Source organism: Prinia subflava, chromosome 15 (assembly GCF_021018805.1).
Source record: "Prinia subflava isolate CZ2003 ecotype Zambia chromosome 15, Cam_Psub_1.2, whole genome shotgun sequence".
In the NCBI taxonomy this organism is placed as follows: Eukaryota; Metazoa; Chordata; class Aves; order Passeriformes; family Cisticolidae; genus Prinia; species Prinia subflava.
In genome coordinates, this window is record NC_086261.1 from 1,053,776 (window position 1) to 1,071,750 (window position 17,975).

The 17,975-nt window shown below is 52.1% G+C and overlaps 1 protein-coding gene across 1 annotated transcript in view; it reads left to right on the forward strand.

The window, feature by feature from the left end:
• Positions 1-802: 802 nt before the first annotated feature.
• ITGA11 (integrin subunit alpha 11) overlaps positions 803-17,975 on the forward strand; it is a 38,567-nt gene continuing 21,394 nt past the window's right edge. Inside the window, exons 1-9 of the mRNA XM_063412704.1 lie at positions 803-968; positions 5,063-5,174; positions 11,121-11,230; positions 12,164-12,255; positions 13,295-13,409; positions 14,975-15,102; positions 15,645-15,793; positions 15,936-16,080; positions 17,026-17,191. Of these exons, the coding sequence (XP_063268774.1) occupies positions 917-968; positions 5,063-5,174; positions 11,121-11,230; positions 12,164-12,255; positions 13,295-13,409; positions 14,975-15,102; positions 15,645-15,793; positions 15,936-16,080; positions 17,026-17,191 (1,069 nt within the window). The 5' untranslated portion in view covers positions 803-916. The remainder of the gene's footprint in view (positions 969-5,062; positions 5,175-11,120; positions 11,231-12,163; positions 12,256-13,294; positions 13,410-14,974; positions 15,103-15,644; positions 15,794-15,935; positions 16,081-17,025; positions 17,192-17,975) is intronic.

Below are 17,975 nucleotides of genomic sequence, written 5' to 3' on the forward strand. Positions count from 1 at the left end.
CATCCCGGAATTCCAGGAGTGATTCCCGTTATCCACAGGAGTTTTCCAAACAAAAGCTTTCCCTGGATGCAGGGGTCAGCTGGGAGGACACGGCCGGAGCAGCCTCCTCCTCCTCCAGGGTTTTTCAGGAGTCATCCAAGGATCTTAAGCTGGGAAAAACCACGGGATCTTCCCTTTGGGAATGGTTTATGTAATTCCCAGATCCGCATCCAGCTGAACGCGTTCCCTGGGATGAAACATTCCCTGGATTCTCCTCCTGCCTCCCAGTTTTTCCCCTTTTCCCCCCCCCACTTTTTCCCTCTCTCTCTCCCAATTTCTCCCCTCTCTCTCCCAGGTTTTTCCCACCTTTCTTCCCAGTTTTTCTTTTTTTTCTTTCCAATTTCCCTCCTTCTTCTTCCCAGGGTTTTCCCCTTTTTTCCCTGTTTCCCATCCTACTTTCTCCCCAGTTTTCCCTTCTCTCCCAGTTTCCCCCCCTTTTTTCCCAGTTTCCTGATTCCAGGTGGGAATTCTTGGCTGGAATCTGCTCCCTAAAGCCTGGAGGAGGCTGTGCCCATTCCCATCCTTTCCTGCAGGACCTCATCCCAGGATTCCAGCTGGGAATTCCCGGCTGGCACAGCCCGTTCCACACGGGAATTCCCGGCTGGCAAAGCTGATTCCAGATAAGAATTCCCGGCTGGCACAGCCGAGTCCTGGCTGGAATTCCCGGCTGGAATCCGCTCCCTAAAGGGTGCCGCGGCTGGAAAAGGCCGTCCCCATTCCCATCCTTTCCCTCCTCCCCGGTTCCCCGGTCCCTCCCACTCCCTCCCAGCGCTCTCCCGCTGTCAGGGAGCCGGGAAAAGTTTGGGATAAGGGCAGGGATCGGGGCCGGGAGCTGCAGTCCCGCAGATGCTCGGGGGCTGGGGCGGCCGGCGCTTCCATGGCCATTCCCGGCGGGATTCTCCTGGCCTGCTCCCTCTGCCTCCTGCCCGGTGAGTGCCCATCCCAATCCCCCCAAAAAACCGGGAATGGCTTGGGAAAAGGGCTGCAGAAACCTCCACGCGGCTCTCGGAAAAGTTTTGCCGGGAGCGGGAGGGAGCTGGGGGCTGCTGGAAGGGGATGGAGATCTTGGAATTCCCGGGAAATTCCCGGGAAAATCCCGAGCGCCGCTGGGCCGGGCTGCGCTTGGAGCGGGATTAATCGGGATAATCCCAAAGGATCGGGTATTATGGGGAAGGAAAGCTCCCCTTTCCCTAAATTGTCCCGCTGGAAAACAGGGAATGCTCGGGGTTAAGTTTAGGAGAGGCTTTAGGCGGGGTTTAATTCCAGGAGCTGATCCTGCGGCTTCTCCCGCTCTGCTCCGGGGGGCTGGGATGCATTTTTGGGATCTTTTTTCCCGGGGTTTTTCCTTGGAAAAAGCGGCTCCCCGGCAGCGCTGGTTCCTGCTTGGATCCCATCTGGAATCCAGCCGCGCTGGGAGCCGCCAAAGTGCGGGGAAAACGGGGAAAAAACGGCTGAAAATCGGGAAAAAAATCGGGAAAAAAGCGCTTTTGGCCAGCGCCAGGAGCTCGGCCACCGGCTCGCGCCTCCTCCAGCTGCAAACATTCCCAAACTTCCTGCTGGAAAACGCGCCAGGCTCCTTGGGGTTTTTATGGGCGCTTTTTCTGGGATTTATTTTTATTTTTTTTCCCTTTCTGCCGGGGATCCTTTCAAGGGAGCCGCGGCCGAGCCGCTGTTCCTGGAATAATTGGATCCATGTGTGGATGCAGGGATGGATGTGGGGCTGCCGGCGTGGCGGGAATGGGATGCTGGAAAAATCCCGGGAGCCGCCAGAGCCCCGCGGAATTCCCGGCTCTACCCCGTGAAGGGGAGCTCTGGAAAAAAAGGGGATTTGGGAATGGGGGGATTCTGCCTTGGGAGGTGTGGAAATGATCCCTGGATTTGCTCCCTGGGATCAAACATTCCCTGCTTTCCCCTCCTCTCTCTCAGTTTTTTTTCCCCTTCATCCATGGATGTTTCTGGCCGTGGATTTTTCCCGCAGGGATTTCCATCCTTGGGGGTCTCTGCATCCAGGGATTTTGTGGGAATTCCGGGAGCTCCCGGCGTACCAAACCCCCTCCGGAGGCGTTCCCGGGGATTTTGTGGGAAAGCAGGAATGTTCCAGGGTGACTGAGCTCCTGTTCACCCGCAGCATTCCCGGCCTTCCCATCCCAATCCCGGGATTTTTCCCTAATAACCGATGACAAGCTCTGGCTTGGAGATGAAACCTGGGAGCTGTCAGCATTCCCTGGGAATTCCAGCCCACCCACCCTGCCGCTTCCCGGAGCTTTATCCCAAATATCCTCATCCTTTAGAAAGTTTTCCTTGTCCAGCTCAACATTCCCTCTCCAGGAATTCCATCCCGACCTCTGGCAGTGCTGGAAGCCAGGGAAAAAAACCCTGGATTTTCCTGACAGTCCCAGAAAAACCGGGATATTCTTCCAGGGAATCAGAAAACTTTGGAGCAAAGGCAGCAAAATCCAGCCCTGAGTTTCCGTGGAAGTGGAACCAGGGTTGGGAATCATGGGAAAGCTTCCGGGCACTTCCCAGAGTCCTTTTCCAGCTGGGAATCCCAAACGATCCAGGCAGGGCAGTTGCCCCCTTTCCCCCCCCACTTTTCCCCTCAGTTTTTCCAATTTCCCCCAAAGTTTTTTCCTCCTTTCCCCCCCCCAGCTTTTCCCTCCCTTCTCTCTCCCAGTTTTCCCCCCTTTTTCTCCCCAAATTTCCCCCTTTCCCCCCCAATTCCCCACCTGTTCCCGAGGCCTTTGGAATCATCCCCATCCCAGAAATTTCCCTTCCAGGAATTCTTTTTAATCTTGATCTTTTATCCCTGCACAAAGAGTGGATTTTATTCCCATTCTTCTTTCCCAAAGATTTTCTCCTCTCCCAACATTTTTTCCTGACAAGAATCACAAGTTTGGATGCTCCAGAGGAATCTGAGGCTTCCTGCCCTCGGAATTCCAAGGAAAACCTGGAGCTTTTGGTCACTTCTTTGGGATAATGACCTCATTCCCAGCAGGAAAATCCCTCCAGCACCCAAATCTCCTGGATAACCTCTCCTAAAATTCCCATTTCAGCTGGAGCCTGTTGGAATATTCCTACTTGGAATATTCCCAATATTTTTCTTTTTTCCTTTCTTTTTTTCTCAGAGTTTTGAGGTTCCATCCATTGCTTGTAATCTTCTCTCCCGGATTTTTTGCTTCCCTGGGATTGGGATGCCATTCCCAGCTCTTCTCCCTGGTTTCCCAGAGATTTCATGGAATATTTCTGTTTGTTTTTGCTCCTTTTTCCGGAGTTTCATCCCAAACCATAGAACGGGATTCTTGGATTTATCCCGGTGTTCCCATTCCCAAAAATCCTAAACTTGGTCTGCAGTGGCAAAACCTGGAAAATGAGGAGGAAAATCCATCCCAAACGCCTCCTCTGCATCCCAGACGCTCCCAGATCTTGGAATTCCTTGCTGGGAATACAAAATCCCCGACAATTCCCTGATATTCCAGGGTGCTCTCCGTGCCCTTCCCCCTTTCCCTTTCCCACCATTCCATGGCCAATCCCGGCTTCCCTCCCTCCAGAGGTTTTCATTTCTTTGGGATGTGGAATGAGGTCAGCGCTCCGCAGAATATCTTGGCTCCCATCCCCGTCTCCCGGTTTGGGTTTATTTTATCCCGGCTTTCTAGAATTTCTTTCTGGAGCCTTTGGAATCTCCCTCTCCTCGGAATCCGGGGCCAGATTCCGCCTCTCCCCGCTCCAGGAGTGGATCTGTTCCCAGGATTCCAAACATTCCCTTTATCCCAACATTCCTGCCTATCCAAACATTCCCAGCCTGGATTTTTCCTGCAGTGCTGAGTTTTCCTGCCCGCAGCTCCTTCATATCCCAAGAAATTCCAAAGGGAGCCTCCCAGCCCTGTCCTGGGGGAGGATTCCAAGGTTTTTCTTGGAATGAAGCACCCGGCAGGATCCAGGGAATCAAATCCAGGATATCCCGGTTATCCATGGCCATCCTATCAAGTGGGAATCCCAAAGGATTCAGCCAGGGCAGTTTCCCCATTTTTCCCCCATTTTTCCCCATTTTCCCCAAGATTTTCCCCCTTTTTTCCCCCAGCTTTTCCCCCTTCTCTCTCCCAGTTTCTGCTGCTCTATCCCGGAATACCTCCAGCATTCCCAAAATTCCCGCTCCTGGGGGGATTCTTGATTTCCCAATTTCCCACCTGGATCTGACTCCTGGGAGGAGCTGCTGGCAAATTCCCCAGATTTTGCTCCAGGGACAGGACATTTCTCTGGAATTTGTCCCAGAATCCCAGGATTGGGATGCTGTGGACATCCCGCTGTTCTGTGGGAAGCGGGATTCTCCAGGGGATCCATAGGGAAAGGACTGATCCCAAAAATCGCCCTGTCCTGGTTGGAATTCCATCCTTAGGGATCTCCCCCTCTGGAGCTGCCTCTCCTCAGCTCCTGCTCCCACAGGGAATGGGAATTCCAGCTCTGGATCCTTGGGAAAATCCTCAGGAATGGCCGGGCTGGGTCATTTTCCATGGATCCCATCCCGTGTTTCCCATGGAAGAAGCCGAATCCAGCACGGCTCATCCATGGATTCCAGAGGGGGGAAGCTCCTTTCCCATTCCCATCCTGGCTCCAGGGAATTCCCAGGATGAGCTGGGAATGGGCTGAATTCCAGGAATCCTGAATCCAAAGTGAGCTCCAAGCTCCATCCCAAGGACTGGATATTCCCTGGGAACTCCAGGATGGAATTTTGGGAAGGTGGGGCTGGAATGCTCTGGAATTCCCATCCTGGCTGGGATGGGAATGGGATCAAACCATCCCTGCTCCAGGAACACCTTCAAAAATCTGGGAGCAGCTTTCCCGGGATGGGCGAGGTTGGAAGCACCTCAGGAATCACCGAATCCAACCCCAAGCCGGGCTGGGATTGGAACAATTCCATGGCTGGAGCCCTCCGGAGATTTCGGAATTCCCAGTTCCTCCTCCGGCCGTGTGGGGTTGGCATTTTCCGGCTTTTCGGCTGACGGATCCTTTTCCCTTTTTCCCCCAGGATTCGGGAATTCCTTCAACATCGACACCAGGAGTCCCCAGGTGATCACGGGATCCCGGGAATCTTTCTTTGGATACACGGTGCAGCAGCACGACATCGGCGGCAAGAAATGGTGAGGGGGCTCCGGAAAACCGGGAATTCTGGCGGGAATTTTGGTCCCAATCCACCCCAAATCTCTGGAATTCCCAGTCTGGGGCGGGAATTGCTGGGCCAGGCTGAGATTGCTCCTGGAGGTGCTGAACTAAGGAAAGGTTTTCCATAAAAAAAGAGGAATTTTAGGTGGGGAATTTGGGAGGGGTGGGTGTGGAGGGGGATCGCGATTCCTTGGAGCCCCTCAGGCCCCAGAATCCCATCGGGAATTTGGGTCCAGGCCATCCCAATTTTCAGTTTCCCTGGAGGAGCCAGGGCCTGGAGAAGCGATCCATCGGGAATGTCCCTTGGGAATGTGGGATGAGCCCGGGGTTGGGTCCGGTTTGGGATGAGGTGGGGAGTTTGGGGGATCCCAGGGGGATCCCAGGGATGAATCCAGGGCCAATCCCAAGGCTGATCCCAGGGATGAATTCAGGGATTGATCCCAGGTCCTATCCCAGGGGATCCCACCCAGATGCTGGCAGAGACCTTTGGTGCATTCCAGGGGCACATCCAGAAGCTCCAAAGCCCACGGAATTCCCTGGAATGCACAGAGGGAGCTGGATCAAAATTCCAGGAGGTGGATCAAAATTCCACGATCTGGATAAAAATTCCAGGAGCTGGCAGGACACGGAAGGAATGGGAATGTTCTGAAACCCCAATTCCCGCTGAGCATTTTCCAATCCCATCCCAAAGAATTCCACAAAATCCCCTGGAATGGGATGAGACTCCGTGGTTCTCTCCGGCCATGGATGTGCCGGGATCCGGCTGCCAAATTCCAAGCGCGGAATCCGAGGATTTTGGCACCTCTCCTTCAGTCTGAGCCTTTGAATGCTGCTTTTGGCTGCTGGGAATTGTTTGGGAATGCATTCCAAGAATTTTGTGTTTATGGTTTTTTGCCCCTGTATATTGGAGCGCCTCCAAACAGGTTTGATTTTCCAGGTATTTTTGAAAGTCGGGAATTTCCCCCTTTTCCAAACTTTTCAAGGAACCCCCCAGACTCATGGAAGTGCATCCAAGAGAGCGGAAAATCCGTGAGGAAAAAAATTCGGGTTATTAAACTCTGTGGGGGAAAAAATTCCACTTGGATATTTGACGCTGGAAAAGCTCATCCATGTGGGATTTGACTTTGCTCCGGCATTTTCCAGAGCACTGAGGGGTTTCCAGACCTCCCTTCCTGCACTTTTTCCATCTTTTCCATGGAGCTGGAGGTGCCTTCTCCAAGTGGGAATGGAAAAGTTGACAGCAGGTGCCTGGAATTCATCCCAAAACCCACCGGAGCTCCATGGAATGGCAGCTTCCCGCTCCCGGAGCAGGCAAAGGGATTGTGGGAATTCCCTGGAATTGTGGGAATTCCCTGGAATTGTGGGATGGGAGCATTCCCAGTGCCCAAATTGGGGATTTTTGGAAAAACTGGGAAAAATGGGAGCTCCCTCTTGCTGAGGGGACAAAATGACCCCAGGGAGGAAGGAATTTTGGGATAAGGAGAGGGAATTCCTGGGAGGATGGAGGGGATTTTGGAGGATTTGAATCCCAAGTCCAGGCGGGTTGGATGCTGTGGGTGGATTTATTTGGGAATAATGAGTGGAATTCCCACAAGTGGGATGTGTATCCCGTAAAACCTGGAAGCTTTCAGGGATGGGAGCTCCTGGATGTTTGTGGCAAACACAACCTGGAATCTCACGGAATTTTGGGAAGAATCTTCCTGGAGGTCCAAGAGCAGGGAAAAAAGGGAAAAATTCTCTTCATTTTCCATCTCCCCCTTCCAAGGGTTTGTCCGGATCACTTCCCATCATTCCAGGAGCATCCCAGAGCTCCTTTTCCAAGGAATCCTGGTGAGAAGAGCCCCATTCCAGGAGTTTTTGGGATGCTGGCCACTCCAAGGGAGTTTTCCCTATCCCAGCCTCCTATCCCATGTGTCCAAAGGGAAGTTCTGATCCCAAAATTCCTCCCTGGGAGAATCCCAAAGCTCCTTTTCCAAGGAATCCTGGAGAGGGGAGCCCCATTCCCGTGGCTGAGGAGAGGCAGCGGTGACAAATCCATGTCCGGACACCAAATCCCAGAAAAGAGCGGATAACGGGAGCAAGGAAGTCTGGAATTCCGTGGGCAGCGGGAATGCCACATTCCCGCTTTTCCTGGCGTTCTTTCCCCCGTTTTTTGGGATGTCAAGGAGCTGTTCCCGGGTGAGGCCTCTCCGCAGTTCTTGGCTCAGCCGGGATTTTCCTGGGATTTTCCAGCAGATCCCATTCTGGGATCTCCATCCATAGGGTCCTGTGGGATCTCCAGCTTCCCTCTGGAGATTCCCAGGAAAACTGGGAATTCCCCAGGTGACTCTTCCCAAGCAATCCCCTCTCCTTCGGGAGCACCGCTGATTCCCAGGTTTTTTCTGCCCCATCCCTGGAATGCTCAAATCCAGCTCGGAGCAACCTCTGCAAGCGGGGCTGGGATGACCCAAACCATTCCACGATTTCCTTGACAACCAGGCCAAAAAGAGGGAAAATCCCCCCAAAACCCCGGGAATGGGGTGGGCTGCTCGGGATCCTGCCCCCCCGGGGTGGCAGGGACAGGCGGGAGCAGACTCGATGGAATTCTCTGCGCTTCCACCAAAATATTCCGAGCGCTGGGGCGGCGGCCAAGCCACGGGAGGATCCCAGCCAAGAAAACCTCTGGCAGGAGCTGGAAAACAGAAACCCCTGGAAGTGTTTTTCCAGATCAGCACAATTCTGGCTTTCAATCCAGCCAGAGGATTTTTCCCTTTTTTTTCCTTCCCCTCCTCCCTTTCCCTTCGGCCGGGCTCGGACCGGGAATGTTCAGGATCTGGGTCTGGGGCTCAGGGCTGGAATGGGATGAGCTCGAAGGTCTTGCCGCCCAAACCATTCCATAATTCCCAGATTTTGCTGGTTTGGAGCTTTTCCAAGCCTGCAGGACCACCCCATTCCCAGAAAACCAGGAATGAGCATCCGGCACTGGGCTTTGCTTGGAGAGCACAACTTCAGCTCCTGGGGTATTCCTGCTTTTCCTCTCCTAAGGGTTTATTTTTGGGATGAAAGTTAAAAATCCATCCTCACACAGTTGCAGCTTTTCCCACTTCATCCCTGTTCTGGTTTTTTTCCCTTTGTTTTCTCCGGGAGCAGGGAATGGAGAGGGAGGCGAGGCAGGAATTGTTTGGATCTGATTTTCTTTCAAAGCCTCGTTTTTTTGGCCGAGTTTTGATGCAGGAGCCGCTTCCCTCTAGGGAATCCAGGGAAAAATTGGGAGATTTGGGATGATCTCAGGCTGTGTGGAGGGGGAGAGCTTGGAAAAAGCCAGGAATGTCTCCCTGCTCTGGCAGGATGCTCCAGTTTTCTTGGGATGAGCTGGATTATTTGGATATTTGAGGGATTTGGGATAAAATCCATCCCAAATCCCGGATATTTTTTTTTCTTTTGGAGGAAAAAATTTGGGATTTGTAGCCCGAGTTTCCAAGGAAAGGAAGAGTGGAGCAGCATCCCTAAAAAACACCTTCCAACCAGCTGGAAAAGCCTTTTCCCGAGCTGCCAAGTTTCCGTGAGGGTTTGACAGCTCCGGCTGATGAATCATTCCCATTCCACCAAAAAGGGAAAACAATCCCATTGTTTTTTGGGAGACAAGAATTCCGGCTCCGGGATCTGCACAGCCGCTCCGCATTCATGGCAAAAGCTGGGAATGTTGGGGTTTCCTTTGAGCTCCCGGGATTTAGGAATGGGTGGATTTGCCTCGTCATCCCAAAGGGATGATCCGAGCCCAAATCCGCTGGATTTTTGGGAATGTTTATTAATGTGTGCTGTGATCATATTAATCTGGGAATGTTAATTAATGGAAAAGTCTCCGAGAGGTTTTCCTGCAGGATGGGGGCACAACAGGCTGGAGCTGCTCCCAGGAGTTCATGGAATCCCATTGATCTTAAATTATTGGGAATTGGGAATTACACCAGGAGATTTTCCAAGGAGCCTCTGCATTTATTCCTCCTCATCCTTGAGGTTTTCCCATTCCCCTTCCCGCTCTTCCACCTTTTCCCTCCTCTCCACAACCAAACTCCATGAGAGTGTGGGAGAGCCTCAGGAAAACAAGCAAATTCCCAAAAAATCCCAGATTTTCCTGGATGCTGTTGAGGACAGCTCCAGCTGGAGATGATTTTCCCCTGGTGAATTCCCACGTTAAGCTGTAAGACAGGAAGTGTTTCCATGAGAATCCTTGGATTCGGGAGCTTTTCTTTGGCTGAGCCATTCCGGGTTCGGGATAAAAGAGTGGGATGTTTGTCTTTGGAGCAGCCACATTTTTAGGGAATGACAATTCCTGGTCTAACAGGGAACATCTGTGCCGGTGGCTTTTCCAGCTGCTGGGAAGGGCCCTGTGGAACAAAAGAGCTCCTGTTTATCCGGAGATCCAGACCGGGACGGTCGCATCCATAGGATTTTTTGGGAAGTTTAAAAAAAAAGGAAAAAAAAAATCCTATTTATTTTGGGAGCGGGAGTTGCCAACGACTCGTGGTGCCGAGGATTTTTGGGATAGCCTGGGAAGAAGGGATGGATTCCTTAGGTCCCACATTCTTCCTGCTTTTGAGGTTGCTGGGTTGGAATGTTGTGGTCAAGAAAAAGTGGGAAAAATGTTTGGGTGTCCCAAAAATATCCCAACCGGGAGCTGGTATCCGTGCTGGGGAATGGGATTTGGCAGCTCCCTTGTTGTGGAGGGCAGGAAAATTCCAGATGTTCAGCTCCCGATGTTCGGAATGTCTCCAGCTTGGAGAGAATTCCCTCCTCCAGGGTTTTCCTGGGGAAAATTTCTCCCCTCCTCTGGAGATCCCAATGTTCATCTCCCAGTGCTCGTAACAATCCCAGGTTGGGGCAAATTCCCTTTCCCAAGGCTTTCTTGGGGAAAATTCCTTCCCAATTTCCTCACCCACCCCTGGAGATCCCAACATTCTGCTCCCAGTGTTTTTAACAGCCCCAGCTTGGAGAAAATTTTCTTTTCCAGGACTTTTCCCTGGGAATGTTCCTTTCCAATTTCCCCCTGGAGATCCCAATGTTCTGCTCAGGGCTGTTCATAACAACTCCAGGTTGTAGCAAATTCCAAGTTTTCCAGGGTTTTCTGGGGGAAAATTCCTTATGGATCCCAGTGGGATTTGCTGGAAGTGCTCCACCAGCTCCTTGTTATTCCTTGTGGTTCTGCTGGAATCCACATCCATGTCCTGGAGGTGTTCTTGGAATGGAATGGGAAGTGTCTCCATGTCCATGTTCTGGAGAAACCCATGGAATGAAGTGGGAGGTGTCTCCATATCCATGTCCTGAGAAGGAATGGAATGGAACGGAACGGAACGGAACGGAACGGAACGGAACGGAACGGAACGGAACGGAATGGAATGGAATGGAATGGAATGGAATGGAATGGAATGGAATGAACTGGGAGGTGTCTCCATATCCATGTCCTGGAGATGTTCTTGGAATGCAGTGGGAGGTGTCCCTGCATGGAGGGGGTTGGGATGCGATGATCCTTGAGGTCCCTTCCATCCCAAACCATTCCATGGCCCTTTGGGAAGGCTCCTCCGTGGGCAGTGGAGAGAAGGGACCATCCACGGGCACCTCGGCTGATTCCCGGGGATCTGGTGCCATCCTGGAGCTGCTTCCCTGCTCCTCCCTGCGCTTCCAGAGGGGTTTGGAGCCCTCCCTCCCTGCCAGGCCCCCGCTCCTTGCAGCTGATGGGAGCTAATCCCAGAATTCCAGGTGGCACAGTCACATTCCCGGCTTTCTGCTGCTCCCACGGGAAGAGAAGGAGAAGCTGTCCTTCCACTGAGGTCGCGACCTCCTCCCAAATTGTGGAATTGTGGCTGAGGGATCCCTGCTCTCCCGGGGGATTCCCGTTCTCCCACAGGATTCCTGTTCTCCCGGTGCTGACGGATCCGTGTTTTCCGCAGGCTGGTGGTGGGAGCTCCCTACGAATCCAATGGGCAGCAGAAGACCGGAGATGTTTACAAGTGCCCGGTGCCGAGTGAGGGCCACGGCAACTGCACCAAGCTCAACCTGGGTACGGCCCCTTCCCAACACCCCACACATCCCAAACTATCCCAAAAAACCTCGGGATGCCGGGAAGGAATTCCTCCCTGGGAAGGTGGAGCTCCCAGAGAAGCCCCTGCATCCCTGGAAGTGTCCAAGGCCGGGTTGGAGCAGCCTGGGATGGTGGAAGGTGGCTCTGGATGGGCTTTAGATTCCTTCCATCCCAAGTTATTCCATGATTCCCAGTTTGCTTCCCAAAGGGGGAGCTCTGGTTCACGTTTTCCAGAGGAATGGTTGGATCAGGATTTGGGATGAAGCTCAATGATGTTTAGGATTGAACAACCCTGGAGGCTGTTCCCAATTTCTGGGCTGTGCCATGGGAAAACCAGGGATTCCCTGCCCCAGGAATCCGGGATGAGGAGCTGAGCCCTCCGAGGGATTTCCTCCTCTCCAACTCCCAGCCTCATTCCCAAAACAATTTTCCAACCTTGATTGGAAAAAAACCCAATTCTCACCTTCCAAAAATTCCCGAAACCTGGAGTGAATCCGGCAGAGATTCCTCTCCGGCACTCAATTCCCGGTTGCTCCAGAATTTCCAGGGGGCATTCCAGATTTCCCGGGAATATCCCCAATCCTACACAGGGATGGCTCAGGAATCCAGGATGAGGAGCTGAGCCCTCCAAGGGATTTAATCCTCTCCAACTCCCAGCCTCACTCCTGAAGAATTTCCCTTCCTTGCCCGTTCATCTAGGAAAAATCCCAATCTTTCCAATTTTTTTCCCTCGCCTTCCAAATATCCCCAAAACCTGGAGTTACACCGGCAGAAATTCCTCTCTGTCACGCAATCCCTGGAGATCCTGGGGAGTGTTCCCGGTTACTCCGGGGATTCCGGGGGGCTTTTGGGATTTCCCGGGAATCACGGGGATTTCCCGGGAATGCCGCTGACCCCGGGCTCTCTCCCAAGGGCGGGTGACGCTGTCCAACGTGTCGGAGCGCAAGGACAACATGCGGCTGGGGCTGAGCCTGGCCACCAACCCCAGGGATAGCAGCGTCCTGGTGAGCGCCGGAATTTGGGAATGGGAATTTGGGAATGCGGGAATGGGAATTTGGGAATTTGGGAATGGGAATTTGGGAATGTGTCCCGGGAATGCATGGCAGGACAGGGAGGTGTTGGGAGGCTCCCCTTGGCGGGGTTTTGTTGGTGGGGTGTGGGGAGATTTATAGGGATTTGTTGGTGAAATAGAGGGAAATGGAATTAAAATAAAATGAAATCGAATGAAATTAAATAAAACAAAATATAATAAAATGAAATAAAGATAAAGCAAAATAAAGTAAAATAATAAAGTAAAATGAAATTAATTAAGATAAAATAAAATAAGATGAAATTAAGTAAGGTAAAATAAGGTAAAATAATGTAAAATAAAATATGAAAAGGTAAAGTAAAATAAAATAAAAAAAAAAAAAAAAAAAAAAAATTGGACTTTGATGATCCAGGCAGGTCTTTTCCACCTCAGGATGTTTTATGACTCTATTATATTTATCTCTATTTCTATATGAATATAATATATATATATATATTAAAAAATTGATTTATTATGCTATAAATATGTCCTAAACTATATATATGATAAATAGATATAAAACATGTAAATATTTATATATCCTTATCTTTTATAAATATATATTTTAATAATGTATTATGTATTTTTATATGTTTTATATTATATCTTGTATTATTTATTATATTGTATATATTATATTGTGTATATTCTATTAGATCTTACTATAATAGAATGTATTACACAGGTATATTGCAGATAATTTTAAATTTTTTTTGTTCTTTGATTCATTTATTCATCCATCCATTTATTCATTTATTTATTATGGAATCTCCATCCCTGGAAGTGTCCGACACAAATCTTGGAATGAGCTGCCCTATGGAATGTTTGCCATCCCATGGGCAGGGCGGGAGCGAGACCTTCCAGCTCCCTCCCAACCCATCCCAGAATTCCGGGGTTCCCTGTTTCCTGCGCCACCTCACACATCCATGGAAAAGGGATCTTTTGGGACAAATCCCGCTCTTTCCTCCCGCCAGGCCTGCAGCCCGCTGTGGTCCCACGAGTGCGGCAGCTCCTACTACACCACCGGGATGTGCTCCCGCGTCAATGCCAACTTCCGCTTCTCCAGGACCGTGGCTCCGGCTCTGCAGAGTGAGCACACAGATCCCGGCTCCCATCCCTGCTCCGATCCCTGCTCCAGACCCTGCTCCAGACCCTGCTCCCATCCCGGCTCCCATCCCTGCTCCAGACCCTGCTCCCATCCCGGCTCCCATCCCTGCTCCAAACCCTGCTCCAGACCCTGCTCCAATCCCGGCTCCCATCCCGGCTCTGATCCCTGCTCCGAGCCCAGCTCCAGACCCTGCTCCAGACCCTTCTCCAACCCTGGCTCCAGTCCCAGCTCCGATCCTTGCTCTAATCCTGACTGCAATCCCAGCTCCAATCCCAGCCCCAGTCCCAGCTCCGGTCCCAGCCCCAATCCCAGTTCCAATCCCTTTTCCAATCCCTGCTCCAGACCCTGCTCCTATCCCGTCTCCAATCCCAGCCCCGATCCCAGCCCCAATCCCAGCTCCAATCCCTGCTCCAATCCCTTCTTCTATCCCAGCTCAATCCCATCTCCAATCCCGGCTCTGATTCCAGCCCCGATCCCAGCTCCAATCCCAGTTTGGCTGCACAAAACAAAGCCCTCCTTGACCAGGAGTTAAATATGTTGGAATTGGGGAATTTGGAGCTGGGGTTTTATTTTGGAGGGTTTAAATGATGTTTCCCGGTTTTCCTGGGGCTGGGAAGGATTCCCAGAGCCTGTCCTGCCCCTGGGAGCTCCTCATCCCATGAGAAGTAGCTCCAGAACCCCTCTGGTGTTGGTGAATTCCCAGGGCAAAGAGATGGGCTTGGAAAAATGGGATTTTTTTGGATCAAGGCAGTAAAGACTTCATCAAATTCCCAGTGTCACTTCCCTTGTTGTGTTCCAGCTCTCACTGCAAAGGATAATTGGGATTTTAGGGAATTTTTAGGAAATTTTTATTCAGTGGGATGCAGGGTCGGGTCCTCTCCCTGATTTCCGGGATGGGATGGGGATGGAGGCACAGAGAGGATCCCAGCGATCCATGAGTGACTCCAATCCACGGATTCTTTCATCTATGAAAACCTAGTGGGTGAAAGAGCCGCTGATAAATCTCTGAAATCCAGGATCATGCAGGACTTTTCCAAGGAACGCTGTAAAACATCAGCAAGAGATGATCCTGAGTAATTTTCCCCTTCCATCCCTCCTGCTCCGGGTGCGGAGCCGAGCCCTGGGGTCCCTCCGGGGGTTTTGGCTGCCTCGGAGCCGAGGGTTCCGTGGGGAGGGAGGAAATGTCTGCCTTGGGCTGGGAATGACTCAGGGACCGGGAACGGCTCTGCGGAGCAGCAGGGCCGGATCCCGCTCCCCTTTGAAGGGTTGGAATGACATTAGGCGGGATCAGATTCCAAAGCTGAATCCGAAATGATGCTGCTGAGTGTTATTCCTTGGAAGTGATCCCATCTTTTCTCAGCACAGAGAATTCCTGTGGCTTCTCCCCACCTTGCTGGTGCCCAGAGTTCTTTCCCAAAAGATTGAAATCCGATTTTTTATTTTTTTCCCCCAATAAATCCTAAAAGGAAGTACCTGGCTGGAAGTGAAGCCGTAAATCTGCCCCTTTGCAAGAGGGGTTTTAATAAATCCCTGGATTTTTCCACAGGATGCCAGACCTACATGGACATCATCATCGTTCTGGATGGCTCCAACAGCATTTATCCATGGGTTGAGGTCCAGCACTTCCTGATAAATATCCTGAAGAAGTTTTACATCGGTCCTGGGCAGATCCAGGTGAGGCCCTGGACATTTGAGTCATCCCAGGGCCATTCCCAATGTCCCTTTTCTGTCAAGCTGCTGGAATTTGTCAAAATATTGGGATTTTTAACTCATCCCTTGGGGAAAAACGCTCCCATTAATGTGCCTAAGAGAGCTACGGAGGGATCCCACATCCCAATGGGAACGGGAATGGAACCCCATGGAAAGGAGCTCTCCATGCTCTTGCTCCGGGGAATCATGGGTTGATTTGGGCAGGAATTTGGGCCGGGATCTGAGCAGGAATAGCCCCAGTTTTCCCAAATAACCCAGTTTGGTCCCACCTGGCGATGCTGCGGGGCCAAACCGGGACAGTGGGGCAGAGCACGTCTGGATCTCCCCAAAACTTGGGAGCAGAGCAGGGGGCAGAGCCACAAAGCTGGGAATTATTAATGGAAGGAAAACCGGGAACGAGCGACGGAACATTAACGGTGGCCGGTGATTCCCGGTGGCTGACGACGCTCGTGGGGGGCAGGACCCCGCTCTGCTGGCGGTTCTGGTGACATTCCCGTCATTCCCAGGTGGGAGTGGTGCAGTACGGAGAGGACGTGGTCCACGAGTTCCACCTGAACGACTACAGGTCCGTGCAGGACGTGGTGGCGGCCGCCAGCCACATCGAGCAGCGCGGCGGCACCGAGACCAGGACCGCCTACGGCATCGAGTTCGCTCGGTAAAACCCACCCCGTTCCCAGGAAAACCTCCCGGATAATAAACACCCAGGCCCGAACTCAGCCACGTTTCCCTCAATCCTGACCCGGGCAGGGAAAAAGGGAAGCTCAGCGGAGCAGCCCAGGGCATCTCTTCCCTTGCAGCTCGGAAGCGTTTCGGAAAGGTGGCCGGAAAGGGGCAAAGCGAGTAATGATTGTCATCACAGATGGAGAGAGCCACGACAGCCCAGACCTGGAGAGGGTGATCGAGGACAGCGAGAGGGACAACGTCACCAGATACGCCGTGGCGGTGAGCGAGGGGCTCCGGGCTGGTGGGGAGGGCTGCAGGGCACCGGGCGGTGCTCCGGGAATCCCAAAGGACCGGGACAGCCCATCCCTGCTGCTCCCGGAGCATTCCAAGAGGTCCTGTCCATTCTTACTGCCCCTGGAGCATTCCAAGAGGTCCTGTCCATCCCTGCTGCACCCGGAGCATTCCAAGGGGTCTTGTCCATCCCCACTGCTTCTGGAACATTCCAAGAGCTCCTTGTGGTCTCCTTGTGTCCATCCCCACCACTCCCGGAGTATTCCAAGGGGTCCTGTGCATTCCCACTGCTTCTGGAACATTCCAAGAGCTCCTTGTGGTCTCCTTGTGTCCATCCCCACCACTCCCGGAGCATTCCAAGAGGTCCTGGCCATCCCCGCTGCTCCCGGAGCATTCCAGGATCTCCTTGGGGCTGCTGCTGCTTTTGGGATGCTCAGCCCAGGACTCGGCTGCCGGAGCCAGTGCCGGGAGCAGGGACAGGCAGGACCCCAAATTCCACGAGGAATGTCCAGCCTGGAGGAGCTGCGGCAGCTCCTCTGTTTGTTCCCACAAAAGCGGTGTCAGATCCGAGGATGGGGCTGCTCCCACGTGGACACCCCAAAGGGATTTGGGATGGTTTCATCCACGCTGGGAAAACAGCCCGGAGGAGCTGCTGACCCCTCACCCCCGGCAGTGTCCGAGGAGAGGCTGGACAGGGATTGGAGCAGCCTGGGATAGAGGATGGAATCCCATGGAAAGGAGCTCTCCCTGCTCTTGCTCCAAGCACTCATGGGTTGATCTAGGCAGGAATTTGGGACAGGACCTGAGCAGGAATATCCCAAATTTTTCCACGTCCCTGCCCATGGAATGGGACGAGCTTTAAGATCCCTTCCTACCCCCAAACCATCCAGGAATTCTAATTCCATGAAAGTCTCTCCTGTCATTCCCGACCAGGTCCTGGGCTATTACAACAGGAGAGGGATCAACCCCGAGGCCTTTCTGAACGAGATCAAGTTCATCGCCAGCGACCCCGACGACAAACACTTCTTCAACGTCACCGACGAGGCCGCGCTCAAGGACATCGTGGATGCCCTGGGAGAGAGGATCTTCAGCCTGGAAGGTGAGGGATGCTCCTTTGGCTCATCCCAGCCTGGGAATGCGAGGCTGATCCCGGTTTTTTCCCAAATTTGGACATGGCTTCCGAAATAGCTAAGCCTAAAATCCCGCTTGGAATATCTTCAGATTTAAGGAAATATTTTTATTTTTCCTTTCTGTGAGGAAGGATATTGAGCCTAGAAGATGAGGGATGCTCCTTGGCACATCCCAGCCTGGGAATGCGCTGCTGATCCCGTTTTTTTTCCCCCGAATTTGGGCGTGGCTTCCAGAATACCTGAGCCCTGCTTGGAGTATCTTAAGATTTAAGGAAATGTTTTTATTTATCTTTTCTGGGAGAAAGGGTTTTCAGCCTGGAAGGTGAGGGATGCTCCTTTGGCACATCCCAGCCTGGGAATGTGAGGCTGATCCCTTTTTTCCCCCCAAATTTGGACATGGTTTCCGCAACATCGGAGCCCTGCTTGGAATATCTCAGATTTAAGGAAATGTCTTTATTTGGAGCCGTTGCACCCCTCAGATATCGGGAGCACAGATCCCTTTTCCAAAGGACACACCTCATTCCAGCCACTGGAATTCTGGTGGCTTTGATTTTCCCTTTTTATAGAAAACCTTGAAGATTTGGTATGGGGGGAATTTGGGCATCAGTGTCTTCCTCATCCATCAGATTCCAGGCTTATAAACAGGAAAACCCACGCACAGGAGCTTCCTGGGGTGCCAGACATTGGGAGATTATGGGAATAATGCTGGGATTTTGGCTTTGTTGGCTGAAACGAAATATCAGGAAATATTTC